At 33.4% G+C, this 16,181-nt stretch overlaps 1 protein-coding gene across 1 annotated transcript in view; it reads left to right on the top strand.

The window, feature by feature from the left end:
- The first annotated feature begins 7,919 nt into the window (after nt 1-7,919).
- Nucleotides 7,920-16,181, top strand: part of LOC129231697 (uncharacterized) — a 32,592-nt gene continuing 24,330 nt past the window's right edge. The window contains 1 exon segment of the mRNA XM_054866061.1: nt 7,920-7,998. Coding sequence (XP_054722036.1) covers nt 7,920-7,998 — 79 coding nt within the window.

The following is a 16,181-nucleotide window of genomic DNA, read 5'->3' as shown; positions in this document are numbered from 1 at the left end:
ATTTCGTAGTAGTATAGTAAATATTGAAATGTATTTATAAAAGTATAGTTTCATTTTTTAATCTTCATAAAATAATAAATCAGATTGAATAAATAATAAAAATACGGAAGATTTCTGTAAAATAAACGGAAGAAAACTGGCGTCCTGGCTGACAGTTTTTTTCTGTAAATTTTACGGATTTTTTTTACAGTGTACTTGGCGAATTTTATTCAACATTTAAAATCAAAACATCCTAATATTAACTAAACAAGTGCTACACTGGATATCAGTAGATCTCAATTGATACTTCAAATGTTAATCACAAAAATTGTTTAATTTTATTATAACAAAAATTATTTTTGATAAACCACAAAATCTCACAATATGTGTTTCGAACTTTGAAACTGTCTTCTTTCATTATATACCTTGATCTTTGGAGCAATTTTTTTGACTGGAATCATCTATATATTTAAGAACATAGATACAACATTGCTATACATGCTACGTTGCAAACTATGAAAATATTTTACCATTTCAATTTACCCGCTGTTTCACTTTACCCCACATTCCCACTATAAATTATAAACACTATAAATTATAAACACTATATATTATAAACACTATCTATCTATATATATAAAAATCTCGTGTCACGATGTTTGTTCGGGGTAAACTCTGAAACTACAGAACCGATTTTTATCAAATTTCATACGTATCTGTAATTTGGTCCAATTTAAAAGATAGGATGGTTTTTATAATTTTTTATTGCAAATAAAATGTTTATTATACATTAATAATGTGTATTGATTGTTTGGTTCTGTAAATTCTTACTAGATGGCGCAAAAGTGATTCATCCTTAAACATTTTATTCTTACGTTAATTAAAATTTACAAATGATAATATGTTACGGATATTGATGGTTATCAACAATATCGGCATAGAAAGGAGGAGTATAGATGCCACACTTTTCAATCTAAATGTCGAATTCTTCAAATCAAGTTGAAATTGATAAGCAGCGGATAGTTCCATACTCACCACTGCTTTTAAAAATGTATGAGGCTCATTTAAGTGTCGAGTTTTGCAGTCTCGAGACGTCCATTAAATACTTCGTCAAATGCATTATTAAAGGTCCTTGTTAGGTCGCATTTAAAGTAAGAGATATGGACAAAATTGCCGAAAAAGCGCGATGATGCTATCTGGCTTCTCCATATACGAAAGATACCCTTCTGAACAGCATCTTGCAGTACACCTTAAAAACGGTCAACGAGTATATTTTACCGAAGATATTTACTACGGAGAGCACTTGAACCACCAAAAACGACCCTGATTTTTTTTTTTACATTGTCAAAAACCTAATGTGTTTGGCCCAATTCTCAAAAATAAAATTATTTACCAATGTCCCACGCTATTTTACTCAACGCCGTAAACAAATTGCGATGTAAACAAATCCGAAATGTTACTGATTATTTCCGTGGAACATGTTGAGATTTCACAGGTCCTCAACAGTTTTATTTGGAAAATATTTTTTAATTTCAAGTTTAAAGATTAATTGAGCGTATTTATTAAGAGTATCGGCTTCAGTTCGGTTATGTTCAGTCTACATTGACTAAACTCTCACTGAGAGTAACTGAGCCTCTGGAATCCGTAGCTTTGCAGGAATCGCAGACAAATTAGACCTTGACACTTGCTTGCAAATCTGTCTTACCTTTCGTCATGCTTGCTGCAGTAGTGTCGGAGCTTTCTTGGAAAAGTAGAGAGGTGTCAAGCTTTCTATTCAACTTACTTAATCATTTTCTGAAAGTCCAGCGACACAACTGGCATTAAGCCTGGGATAGTACTGATTTTTTTAAAACATTCCGGGATAATTTCAGGAAGGTTAATGAATTTTAGTGATGAACTGACTTCATTACCGTCATCGTGGTCCGTACGGATTGATATAACTCCCAATGGGAGGAAAGGAGTATCTGTATTCCGTATTTTTCCAAGAGTAACAAGCAAGTACAATACTTTGTGCGTGCTTGAACATCCTTCGTCGCAGTGGCTAAGGTTGCGATGATGCTTTTGGTACTATCTCGGTGAGTCGAAAAATAAGCCAAGTTATTATTTTTAATCATACTTCGGTTCTCTCTAAAGGTTTCAGAGAAATGATTGTCTCTAATCGGAGAGGTTTCGGAATTCTTAAGAAAGACTTCAGGATAATTTTAGGAGATTTCTGACTTTTAGTGGGATACGCTCCTATTTTTTTCTAAGATATGTTATTGGCAGAAATTGGGCATATTCGCTGCCCATTTTTTTTCAGGACGTTTCTTAATTGTTTTTAGTGTTGAATAAAATCAAAAAAAAAATCGTGGAAGCCACGCAAACAAAGAACACAACGTTAATCAATCTCGGGCATAATTAAAAACCAAAGCCAAGACATTGGGACCAAAACTCCATCCAAAACAAAACTGTGCATCCAAAACAAAGTAAATGTTGTTTTTGCATTTGTTTTCGTTAAAAAAACAGACGGAAATATTTGCGAACCTTTAATTGTCGAGTGTTTAATATATATCACGATGCATTTCGCGAATTGTAATTATTGGTAGCACACAATCAGTGGGAGTTGCATTTTCTAATGCAGGTTTTGCATAACGCGAAACAGCATTCGTCAACTGTTTAAGATACGTTTGATGACATAATATCCAACAAAATCGTCATTTCTGTGGGGAAACTATATAAATTTTATGCTTGAAGATGTACTCCATAGAGTTAGACAAACACACCGATGTCCAAATCTAGAATTTACACCAAAGATATATAATGAAGCTTTAGTGTTGATTGAAGATTTATACATTTCAATTTCAAATTTGTTGTTTATTCATTATGGGGTAATATCACTTGATGGATTGGTCACCGACTTAGTTAACACTGATTTACAACGAGAAAAAAAAGTGAAATGATGCTGTCTTAGCTACAATTATTGTAAATAATAAGTCATTACTGAAAGCTGAAAAAAAATAATAAAAATCAGATTGTGCTGACCATTGACGCTGAACAATACTATACAGTTGTCGATGAAAACAAAGCCGTAAACATTCCAACTGAATTTTTAAATTTCCTAGATGTACCAGGAATGCCACTATACGATTTCTGATTGAAAATTGGTTCACCAATTATTCTTTTTCACAATTTAAACCCACCTAGAATATGCAACGGTACACGTTTCTTCATCAAAATTTGGCGGAAAAAATTTTGACGGAAAAGTTCAAAGGAGAAATTTTTGTGTTGCCATGTAATCCATTAATAGCGTCATAATTTTCAAACACATTTGGAAGGCTTCAATTTCCAATTTTTTTAGCTTTTGAACAGATCATAATTAGATCTCAAGACCAAACAATGTCTACTTTCGGTTTGGACTTGAAACATACATGTTTCTCTTATGGGCAACTATCCATCGCCTACTCACGAGTGGGAAAGTTATCATACCTATTCGGTTAGCAAAAGACAGGTTAAGCAAGAATATTGTGCACAACTTAGTGCTTAGATAATTTTCAGTTTTGAAATAATAGAAACAATGGATCGAAGTCAATGTCAACTACCTCATTTATAAAATTTAATTTTTATATGTTTTTAATTTAGTTATTGTATTTTGTATAGAAGTTATTGATTACAAATTATAGAGAAATCTGAGATGAATAAAATGTAGTGTTACATTCTAAAAGTGTATGTTAGTTTATGCTTAATTTCTAAGTTCCGATATTTTACAATCAGTTTCGATATTTACTATCACTTTCAAGTTATTTTGCTATTATTTTTGATTGAAGTTATACTTGCAAAATTTACTAAGCGTAGGTATAGTGCTTTAACCATTGAAAATTTAGTTAATACCTACTAAAATCAATAAGTACTTAATTCAGCTTAACACTCCCATTATCAATTTCATATGTTTTAAAATTGGCTATAATATTTTAAGCTTTGCCAAAAGTATTAATTAGATTCTATCAAAATATTGAGCAAAAGAATATTTTAATCTAACTACTTCTCGCCACAGCAACGCGTGGCTGGGTCAGCTAGTATATATATAAATGAATGTTTGTCTGTATGTCATCCATGAACTAAAAAACTATCCGGCAGATTTGGCTGAAACTTTCACCGTTTGTTATTTTTGGTACTGGGAATGTTTATAGACCAGTTCGAAAAAAATCCGATCGATAATTCCTTTTTTATTCCAATTTAAGTCACAATCCATTGGATAAATACGAATAAAATTATCGGCTGCAGAAATTAATTCGCGTGAGTGAAAGATCTCATTGATAAGAAGTTAGCTGTTGCCATTTTTCTTGAGTTTGAACAAATAAATTCTTTCTTTATTGTTTTATGGCTTTTCATGCAACGGGGGGATTTAAAACTTTTTCTATTTGATATTTTTAGCGATTGATTGATCTTGCAAACTGCGTGAGTACAAAATTTGAGTATAGTCACGGCTTCACTTGATACCTGGACCGATTATTATGAAAATTGCTATATATATGTATTTTTCCACGGAGAAGGTGCATAATATGCTCATTGAAGCCACTCGCCACCAGGTGGCACTGCAGAGTAGCAACTTCTGCCCCGTTCAACCGATTGTCATGAAAATCAGTATAATGATGTATTTTTTGTTGGCGTAGCAACGCGCGTCGGGTACAGCTAGTAAATTATAAACACTTCATTCAGTTTTTTAATGCTTTTGGACTAGAAAATTTACGAATGCATCCCTTATGCCATCAATTGCATGTTAGAAAGTTTTTTAAAAAAATTGTAAAAAAGTAAAATCTATTTTCTTCAAGATACTTTTGTAGCAGTGCAGATAGATATCCGTTACGAATACTAAGACCTTCCATCGTGTGAATGATCATTGAATGATGAATAACTTGAAAAAAATCTTTAAAATGCTCAAAAATACACAAACAATGGTGCAAAAATACATTTAAGCTTTAAAAAAACCTAAAAATTTTTCGAGCAGCACATGAAATATACCATCATATTTCCATTAAAAAATTGAACATTTATTTAAAATATACATATGTATTAACAACATAACCACATTCACTTTTGCAAGACCATGACACAACCAACAACTGCCAAATATCTGTTCTAAAAAACTTTAATACGAGTATTCTGCCGTGTGCTTGTAAAGGGCAGTAACTGCAAAGTTTTCATTTTGCATTTTTTTACATCTTTGTCATCTGTTGTACGTTAGTTTTACTGAACAAGCTTGCTTATTTGGTTTCCGCTGAAACAAAAGCGCGAAAAAAACGTCAAATTCCAACATTGTCTATTGTTAGTATTGAAACGAACACACATTTCTTCAACTATCTTGAAAACTCATTTCTTCAGATACTGCCGTTTACCTACACACGGCAGTATTTATCTTCATTGCAAGAATCTGAAATTGTACTGATTAGTTAAATGTTTCTTTTTTTTCTTTTTACATAAGAAAATCCGATGGACCACGTATTATCCGAAATTAAGTTTAGGTATGTACAAGAAAAAACTTCTCTCAATGCTTACAGACTTAATCGGGATACATTGAAATAAATAGAGATACATTTTCTTCAAATTCATGAACTGCATTTTCTTCACTTAAATTGGCGGAAACTTTCCGTCCTTTACCCTACTGAAAGCGAACAAGGAGAAGGACTAAGAAATAAATAAATACCTTTATTGCGGAAATGTAACTGGTAATCAACAACGTTTTGACGTACAAAATTAGCAGATTACTGCAAAATGCAGAAATCTGCTAATTTTGTTCGTCTGAACGTTGTTGATTACCAGTAACGAGAAGAATCACCTCCTCTCAGTAGTAGGATGACACAGCAGCGGAGCAAATAGTACTGTCTTTAAAAATTAGTAATGAGAACTTTCGGTGTAGAATTCTTAAACCCAATGAATAAAATGAACTATTTAAATTAAAACTTTCAGCTGCCATAGAATTTGGCAAATCCAGCATGTGTGAAACCACCGCGTGCACTCAGAAAAGAGTTCTAATCATACTGAGTGCTGTCAAACAATCGAAGCATCTATAGATTTATCTATAGCTTTCGACTATAAATATTTACCAAATGCTACTTTTACCGGAGATTGTACACAGTAAAAACGATTCAGAAACGTTCCTGGAAAAAAATAAGCAACTGACGTGCTCAATTTTTGCCAGTAACATATCCTGCAAAAACCAGGAACATTTTCCGCTAAAAGTCAGTAACCCTTCTGAAATTATACTTGAAACTTTCTGAAGAACTGGGAAATATCTCCTGTTAAAGCCAGTCATGTCTCGGGAACCTGCTAGAAAAATTAAGTAGGTTTCATGTAATTGATTAGAACCTTCCCGACTTACCAAGAAAACTGTAGAAGCATTAGAGAAACCATGATCAAAGCTATGTGAGAATTGCAAGTAAAGACCAAGCAAATCCCTTGCCTGCTGTTCCTTACTTGCAAAGCTGCAGCTATGCTGTGGCTTATTTACTCTCACTGGGAGCTTAGTCGATCTGGACGGGCCGTAATCGAACTTAAGCCAATACATTTAATGAACACGTTCATTCAATCTCTAAACTGGTAGTAAAAAATATTTTTCACAGCAGTGAAAAGTCTGCATTTGTGCAACTTGTAGCAATGCAGGAAACTTCTTTGCGAAGATGCTTGATTTTATGGTTAAATAGATGAAAACCTGTGAAATCCCGAAACGTTCCACAGAATTAACCAGCAACGTTTCGGAATTTTTTCACAGCGTACCATCAAGTGTATGAGTGGTTAGATTTGAGATTTGCACTTTCCAAGCTCATTTTTTGTATTTTTCATATTTTATGTTCTGCTATTCAAACTTTGGGTTTTATTCGTAGTAGATGTATTAAGTATTTCAAGCGTGAAAAAGAAATATATCGGTGAAGGTTCCTTTGGTTGGTTTTGCCATTTTAAATTAAATTAAATGTTGCATCCGTTAGACAAACAAAACGAGGGAGAAGGAAAAGAACATCTTTCCATTTTTTGTTCAAATAAAAACTTTGTGATGAATTTCGGGGAGTTTTTGAACCCCTAATTTCTTGGCCTGAATTAAAAGTGAATACGACTTTAGCCGGAAGCAACGATATTGCTTTTTCTTCTTCAAGAATGTGGTGGAATATAGATAGTTCTACTATACAATTGGTCATTCGAAAATATATTACATTGATTTACATAATCTATAAGTAAGATATGAATGAAATACAAACAATAACTTCTACCAAAAAATTGATGATAAAACAAAAATTAAAAACAATAATAAAAATAATGATGAGGGCCAAAGTTTTCATAAAAAATTTTTGCCATATGATGTGAAAAAAGGCTCATCTTGTTGTAAGTTGAATTCGGTTTGGGTGGAATTCCCGCCTTTATACACAAGTAATTCAAAATATAGTGAGCAGTTTTTAAAAGCTTTTTTTCTCTACTCAAATAAGATGAGATCTTTCATAAAACTTTCTTTAGTTAAATTGTGTCTACAAGTTCTCGAAAATAAGGTTTAAAAAAAAACATCCATAATGGCAAAAATATTCTATTTTCATTTTTCTCATTCGATACTGTCGGATCTTTACAAGATTTCATTACCCTACGGAAAAAAAGAAGGCGAATGTGATGCCTATTTGATTTCCCGAAATGAACTTTCTGTTCTTTTTAAATAAAGGCGAATACTTCATAAATGTTTTCCTATAATTTACGGGGTGTATCAACACCAGACAACTAAGCAGCGCTAGGTCCCTCGCTTGGAGAACATAAAAATCCGCATGCATGGTGTCATATCCGGTTTAAAGGGGAAAAAATTAAATGAGCCTCGCAACGTTATGCCTCTGTATCAGCAATGGATTATTTGAACGTTTTCGAATGTAAAGTTATATACAAATACAAATGTTCATATTTCAATTATAAAGGTTATTTTTCTCATACACTGGATGGAACGTCTTGCACGTCTTGCATTTTTCTTGAATAGCATTGGTGTTGCATGGGTTCATTCCCACTGTGGAGCTGAGGGTAATGAAAGAACTGAACTTTTCTAAGAAAGGTATACCGCTGTTTTGCAGAGACCAAATGAGGCAGTGAGAAGCAAAGGAATGTAAGTGGCAAAATTAAAAATTTGGAGATGACTAGTACAAATAGTAGGAGAACCTCTCCTCTGTCTTGGTGCAAGATATAGTACATGTAGCCTTGGCAGGTGCTGCTGTAGAGCATAATTTAGAAGAAAAAAATCAATGTAAGCCTACCTAGGATGTTATCTTTAAACGCGTTTTACTCAAAACTTGAAAATGTCCACTTACATCCCTTTGCTCCTCAGTGCCTCAAATGTTCTGTTGACTTTTCAGTCCGCAAAAATTATCATCCCCCAAAACGGAATTTGAGAATAAATTCAAATTGGATACTTCAGCATTAGATAAGGGGGCCTGGGAATGACTTCGAAATAATCGGTCGAATGTTCTGGAAATTCCACAAAGTTCTTGGTGGCCATTTTTTGGCTTTTAAACGGACACGATTGCTTAATTGCCCACTTATTTTAAATTTGACTGAAAAGACTCGCCGATGTTCAGCCTATGCCATTCTGGACTTATATAACCAGTTCATATTTGGACAGGTGCATTGCACTTAAAGATTTGAATTATATTGTCCGAAAATGTTGGGAAGACAGAAGGCGAGTAACTTAAGTGCCAATGGCTGGCATTTGTATAAATAAATGGTTCCTCAGAGATTTTCTGTCTTCCAAACAAGGAATGTAACGGCGCAGAGTTTATCAGGTGTTTATGCGCCACCCTGTGCAATGTTCACTGATTCAAAGAAAGCTCAATGACAAATATAACAATTTTTAGAAGTTAGGGGAATAATGAACGGTTATGTGAAACTTATTCCTTGAGTCCTCCCTTAGTAAACTTATTTCTAATTTTTTTTACATAATTAGTAACATGAATCGTTTTTTTCCTTTTCTCAAACATTTTCCGGCAAATATTCATTTTTTTTTTTTTTTAAATCGGAAATTAATATTCAAGAAAAGATTTCCCTATTTCTCATTAAAGTCAATGTATTCTACAAAGCATTATGAGAACAATTCCGGTAATTTAAGCAACAAATAAGTGTTTTTCCAGCATGCTTATTTTCTATGAATATGCAAACTGAAAGTAATTTCGAGAAACGACAAACAACAGCAAAGCAGGATAAAACGCAAAAAATATACTTTTTTTTTTGTTTATCGTCTTAAATAGTAGACAGAAAAAAGATAAAATCAAAACCACGAAAGGATAAACCTGTCATATTATGAGACATTAGAGGATATTATTGTCGAAATGATGGGGAATTGTAACCTTGAGAGTTCAGCGTTTCATCTTGTTCAAACAAACCGTGAGCAATAAAAAAAACTAATGGCCGGCATTCTTTGATATATGTCTTTAAAGGTCAGTTAAAATGACTAAACGTAAATGAAGAAGCCTTTTAATAAGTCAAAGATTAAAAAAAAGATATACTTTTCTAAATACGTTTACTTCTCGAAAGAGTAACATAATCCGTCCATTTAAAAGTGACTGGAAATTTGAAAAGGGAATAAATTATGGTGAGAACTAAACTTGATTTATATGCGTAGTTCACACATCTAGATACATTAAAGGCTCTTCCTTAGAAGTTTAACCTTTAAACTGCTACTTAAGGAGCATAAATAAAGCAAGGATTGTTTTGTATGACATATTTTCTCCCTAAAGCATGTATATGTGCTGTGATAGAAAAATAAGGAACTAATAACAGATTTTACCAATTTGCTTTTTGGTTTACCTTAAGTTAGTTCACTTGTGTGTTTCAGGGTTTTGATTTCACTCTACTTTTTCCTTACTTTAAATGACGGTTTAGTTTTTGTTAAAATTATGTGAATTAACCCTTAACTGGTGAGCTGGGATGTCTTATACCTGTGAAGAATCGCACTTCTGCATTCAGACGTTTTGTCACGTTTACGTATATAGCTTTAACCTTTATATGAATGTGTACTAATTCAAAAATAAATAATACAAATAATATTAGAAATAATCCTACATTAATTTGCTAATTTTTAACAAATGCTCAAGAAATATAATGATGGGATTACGTACACCCCCGCACCACTTAAGTAGGAAATTTTATCATATAGGGACAGAGACGAATGCTGTGGCCAGTCCCTCTAAGTTCCCATTACGGAACAATGCCTCTGGGGATCACTAGTTGCTCGCCCCCTAAACCGGATGAATGAAACGTTGAAAAGATGATGATTCTATATACCGTGGTTTGAGCTAAGTCGGACTTCTACCCTTGTAGGGTTCGTGTTGCAGTAGAAGTTTTCTCTATATCGATTATTATATTCTGTTCAGTTTCCCGAGTGGTGTAAGTAACAGCAACAATAACGACAGAAGATTGTATCCTCTTGCGGAGTCAATACTCAATTAAGCTCTGACACATGCATTCGTTTCTACAGTACAGTACGCAGTTGAAAATACATTTAGCAATGCGCATTTTTACGGTGAAAATTGGAAGGAATGTTGACTCTGCATTTATTTGAATATAAAAGAATAATTTCTTCACGTCGGTGATGGTCTTAACAAACTTAATGCACTGATTCTCAAATGATGAATAGGGGTGTCTTACACCCTAGATGAGTTGAACTTTTACATTCAAACGTTTTGTAGAGTTTTTATGCATGTGTACGTAGAAGTGCCCATCATCTCCAAGAGCGATGGTAACCCCCGCCTCCAAAAAACTACAAAGCCCAAAAAAAAAAAAAAAAAAAAACGAGAACATCCCAAAAAATGAAAAAATAAACAAAAAAAAAGGTCTCGTAAAAACAACCCTTCAAAATTCTAGAGGCGCAGTCTGCGCCATGAAATAAAAAGTTGGGGTTTCAAACACCCCATCTCACCACTTACCTTACAAAAACACATATCATTAATGAAGGGTGAATGTACAACATAAATCAAGGTGTGCTTTTTTTGGAGACTAAAAGACATTGATACCTTTGTAACAAAAAAAAGAAAAAAAACGATGCAAACCTTCTCGTTTTATATCCCACAGAATTTTTTATTTTATTTTTAGAGGTATTTTTTTCTAAGAAAAGATTTATTAGTTCTTGCACTCTTCCTTCCTTCCAAACTTATGTTGTTCATTTTTTTTTATCTCGTAAAGTGAACTTTCTGCGTAGGTCAGAAGTGTCAAGAAATTCTATAGACAAAAAATAATCTTAAAATATCCGTAATGTTTTGTTTTATCACAAGAAATGAATTTAATTTTCTAGCGAAAGCGTCGAACGTTCCGCAACCCATTGATCATTATAAGGCAAAGAAAGAAAACAGTAGAAGTCTAGAAAAGGATACTATTTCCAAATAAAAACTAGTGCAAATCTATCTTTCTTATTAGAAGTGCGCTGTCTCAACAGGCGAGTGTCGTGATGGAAGATACGTGAATCTATGGCTCAAAATAAAAGAAGATCTACGTATTATGTGGTTTCAGCTATAGTCGATGACTATTTTTATTGTGAGTAAGTACTGGAATTTACTTAGAGACAAAAGAGTGCAGTAGAAAAATACGTTTTTCAGAATATCTACGCTATTGCGTTTTTATACACAACATTGGCAAACGGATTTTCATATTAAAATGCTCTCAAACTCATAGTACGAGATCCCACTAGACTTGACCTACCCTCATCGAGTTCCCTAAAATTTTTACCATAGATGAAGAGTAAAAGTTCTAAATAAAACGTGAAAGTAAAAGTTTCATCCTCTTTCACGTAAACTGATCAGGGTATTCAGGGGTTGAAAGGTGTCTAAAAATGAGTAATTTGCCCTCATCAAATTTCCGAAAATCGTTATCAGAAATGAAGAGTAAAAGATGGAAATAAAACGCTAAACTAAGATTGCCTATCTTTTTCGGCTCCCTAATCAGCGTTGTCAGGGGATAAAAGGTTTTCAAAAATGGAGATTATTTACCCTTCATCGAGTTTTCGGAAATTGTTGCCCTAAATGAAGAATAAAAGGTATAAAGAAAACGTTAAAGTAAGGTTGCCTACCTGTTGCGTGTGAACTAATCAGAATTGCCAGGGGCTAAAAGGTGCTCAAAAATGAGTAATTTACCCTCATCGAGTTTCCAAAAATTGTTGTCTTAAATGAAGAGTAAAAGCTGTAAAGAAAACGTTAAAGAAAGGTTGCCTACCTTTTTCTGGTCCTTAACCAGGGTTGCCATGGGCTAAAAGGTGCCCAAAAATGAGTAATTTACCCTCATCGAGTTTCCACGAAAGTTATATAAAAAAATGTACGTAAAAATATTACAAAACCGATGGTATAGGGTTGCCTAAGCAAAAGTGCTCCAATCATAGGGTTGCCGTTGTTCGAAGTTTCAATTACTCATTTTTGGGCACTTTTTAGCCTCTGGCAACCCTGCTTAGGTACCGGAAAAAGGTAGGAAACCTTACTTTAGCATTTTATTTGCAGCTTATACTCTTCATTTATGACAACAAAATTCGGAAACTCGATGAGGGGAAAAATTATCTCCCTCATTGAAAACCTTTTATCCCCTGGCAACCCTGGTTAGGGAGCCAAAAAAAAGAAGGCAACCTCAGTTTAGCGTTTTATTAACCATCTTTTACTCTTCATTTATGATAACGATTTTCGGAAACTCGATCAGAGTAAATTACTCGTTTTTAGCCACCTTTCAAACCCTGGCAACCCTGATTAATTCACGTGAAAAAGGTAGAAATTCATGCTTTCACATTTTATTTAGAACTTTTTGGGAACTCGATGAGGGTAGGTCAAGTTTAGTGGGATCTTAGACTATCAATGGACGTGCCCCTTCTCTGTGACATCACGTTCCCTGCGCTTGCAACTCGCAGAGGGATGTACAGGTACACTGCCAACAAACGTCTTTCGTTTCCTCTTCTATTAATAATAGATATATATATATCTTATTATTATTATTATTATTATTATTAGACCCCAGGAGCTAATATTCAGTTCTTACCGAATCTTGCTTGAGCGTCTGAAAATCATCGTCAAAAGAGACATGAGCGTTATACTTAACTGATGAAGAAGTTCTCTTGAAAAGTAAAGGTTGAAGTATAATTTGTGTAACCCCAAATTGCTTGAGCGTCTGAAAATCAGCTTCAGAACTGACATCAGCGTTAACCTTAACTGATGAAAAACTTTTCGTTTGGTGTAAGCGGGAAAATATAGTTAATGTAACCTCAAAATTATATTTCCAATGATTTTGGTATTACTTACCTAAAAAAATACAACTAAACGGTACCGTAAGAATTCATGCATATAATAAGCAATATAATCTCAAAGCCAGATATGTAATGCATTACTAAACTTTTATATGCAAAGAAAAGAATCTTGAAATGTCTATATCATAAAATTATCCAAAGACAAAATTGTCAGAAATTAAAAAAAAAAAAAATACTGTATACCAGGGAACTACACGAGTAGTGTAATAATGAAAAATGTTCAAATAGGTAGCAATCTAAGGACCATATTGCGAGCTTTTTTTCTTTTTTTTTTTTTTTTTGACGCAAGAAGTATTTGTTCTCGTGCCCCTCTTTTCGACACTGTCAACTAACAGAAACTGTAACCAGTCAATATGAGCGGTTCATGGAAAAGAAAGTAAACTTAAAATTGGCTTTGACACTTGGAGGTTTGCGGAGAGTGTTTTATTTATTTATTTACTTATTTATTAATTTTTTTTATTGTCGGGTGAGCGCTAAATTCTACCTTTAAATATTTCAGTTCTTCAGATGCTTATCGCTGAACTACAGTTTTATCACTTCAGTGCTATTATTATTCATTCGCGGATTATCTCCACGCTATAAGATCTGATTTGATACATATTTTTATGAGTGAATGTCTTACAGACTTAATTCAAGTCAGTAGATACCTCCGAAGGATCCGCAGACACGACTGGCTTTAACCGGGGAGATTACTGAATTCTTCAGAAAAATTCCAAGATAATTTCAGGAAGGTAACTGAATTTTAGCGGAAAGCATTTCGGTTTTTTGCAAAATATGTCACTTGCAGATTGGGCACATCAGCTGCCCATTATTTTCCAGGAACGTCTTTGAAATGTTTTCACAGTGTAAACACCGTCTATAACGAAACCCCATTTTAAAAAAATCACATGGTTTGGGGATGTGGCTGACTAACGCATAAAGGGAAAATCATCATCATCTGCACGGTCAATCCAGCGTTGCGGAACGTCAGTGGCGCAGCGAAAGGGGGAGGGGGTACCCCCCCCCAGGGTTCTTGGTTTTAACATTGCTACCAATACTAATACAGTAGTTAATACGCATGTAAGGACTGTTGTGACCAAAAAACCCCTTCCAGAAGAAACTTCTGGCTGTGCTAGTGCGGAACGTGCACGTTAAATAGTTACGCACGCTCAAAAAAACTTGGACAGTTGATCTTTATTTTTATGTATCATTTTAGAGTGGTAAGTGGAATAGTTTATGATACATGAAATTTTAAAACCGGGATATTCTTTTAAGCTAACTCTGAATTTCCAAAAGCCTTCAACTTTCTCTTTGTTAAATTTATCCTCACAATAAAGGTGTAAAACTACGATTATGTTATTAAAAAGAAAAGAGTTTAAAATACGTTGAGTTGTCTAGCTCAATATAAAAAAAAATCCTAATGGTGTTACAACATCGTAGAAGACTAAAAAATTAAGCTAGTATTATGAAATGAGTTTATTACTGTGAAAAGTGACTGCAACTAGTGGATGGTTTAACAAAGCTTGTCAAAACTTTTAGCCAAAGGGAAAATAAATACTTGATATGATAATAATACTAATATACTATTCTCCATATAACTATCTATACTTCCTATACAATTTTTCATTAACTGAGCATCATTTCCACGTGGGTAGCAGTTTTTTCTTAAGCTTTTTAGTAGTCTATTTGACTCTTTTGATACAAAATTGCGTTAAAAATTTGATGTTGAAAAAAATTAAGTGTAGGAGAAAAGAAGAAGCAGACCTGGAAACGAAAAGAAGAAATGGTCAGAGATAAAAGCTATTTCAGATCCAGGAAAATACGAATAGATGCAGAACATATTCCATGTAAATGTTACGCAAGTGTAATTGATGCGTCTCAATTGTAAAATTATCTTATTTTCGTTTAAATCACGTGATTTTTAATAGCTCAAAATTGAAATAACATTCAGTGAATGTTACTTCAAGCAGATTACTTTGAAAAACTTTAAAGCTCACATTAGTTTTCATAAGTTTTTGATGTTATGCAGATAAAATCTTGCCTAAATGTTAAAATAATTTTTAAAGCATTTCTTTGTGCACATCTCATTAAAAATGACTTTTGTCTTTATCTTGGAATGTTTTAGAGTTCTAATTAAAATTTCGTTGTAGTTTCTCTGGCGTCATTTACCTAATTGAGGTTAATAGTAGTCTTAAATATCTATTTATGTTGATGAAATACTCTGGTTTTTCCAAAAGAAGGAGGTCATGAAAAATAAAAAAAGCCAGCAATAACTGATAAACTAGAAAAAAAAAAAAACAGGAGTGGAAGAAAGTAACTCCGAATCATTATCTAAAACTTTCAAAAATTAGAAGTTTGCTCGAAATACATAATGGTAAGCGAGCAACAAAATCGTACATAAGGAAAATACAGTAGGAATAGGACAGTTGCATTCATATACCATAATAAAATGTGAAGAAAAAAAAAATTTCTAGCTTATTCAGTAGATTAGGGGGGAGCATGAGTATAAAGCTGCTATATCTACCAGATAAACTAGAAATAGTTTTTCAGTTCTTATTTTTCCATACAAATCCCCAATCTCATTCCTTTGGACTCACGCCTTAAATCTGCTCTAGTTCAGAAATTCTTTGGTGTTTTCGAAAATCTGTTACATTCGGCTAACGATGTTTTTCATTAATTTTTTCACTCAAATTTCTGCAAGGTTATTCTACTGAGTCAAATTTTGCATTTTTCAACTTCCCTAACATTTTTAAATACTTCGGAAAAAGATACCTCTACTTATTCGATTAGTAAGTTTAAGATTTTTCACTGAAATCCTGGCCTGTTATTTCACTCGTGTTAACTCTCCTTTTACTACTTATGAAGAAGTTTTCCAAAATCCTGACACTCATGACTGACACTCATGACTGCAATCATAATAAATTTGTTGAAATAATTGTGAAAACCTCAATATGTTGCTATA

Source organism: Uloborus diversus, chromosome 10, assembly GCF_026930045.1.
Source record: "Uloborus diversus isolate 005 chromosome 10, Udiv.v.3.1, whole genome shotgun sequence".
NCBI classification, from domain to species: Eukaryota; Metazoa; Arthropoda; class Arachnida; order Araneae; family Uloboridae; genus Uloborus; species Uloborus diversus.
This window is presented reverse-complemented; position numbering and strand designations above follow the sequence as displayed.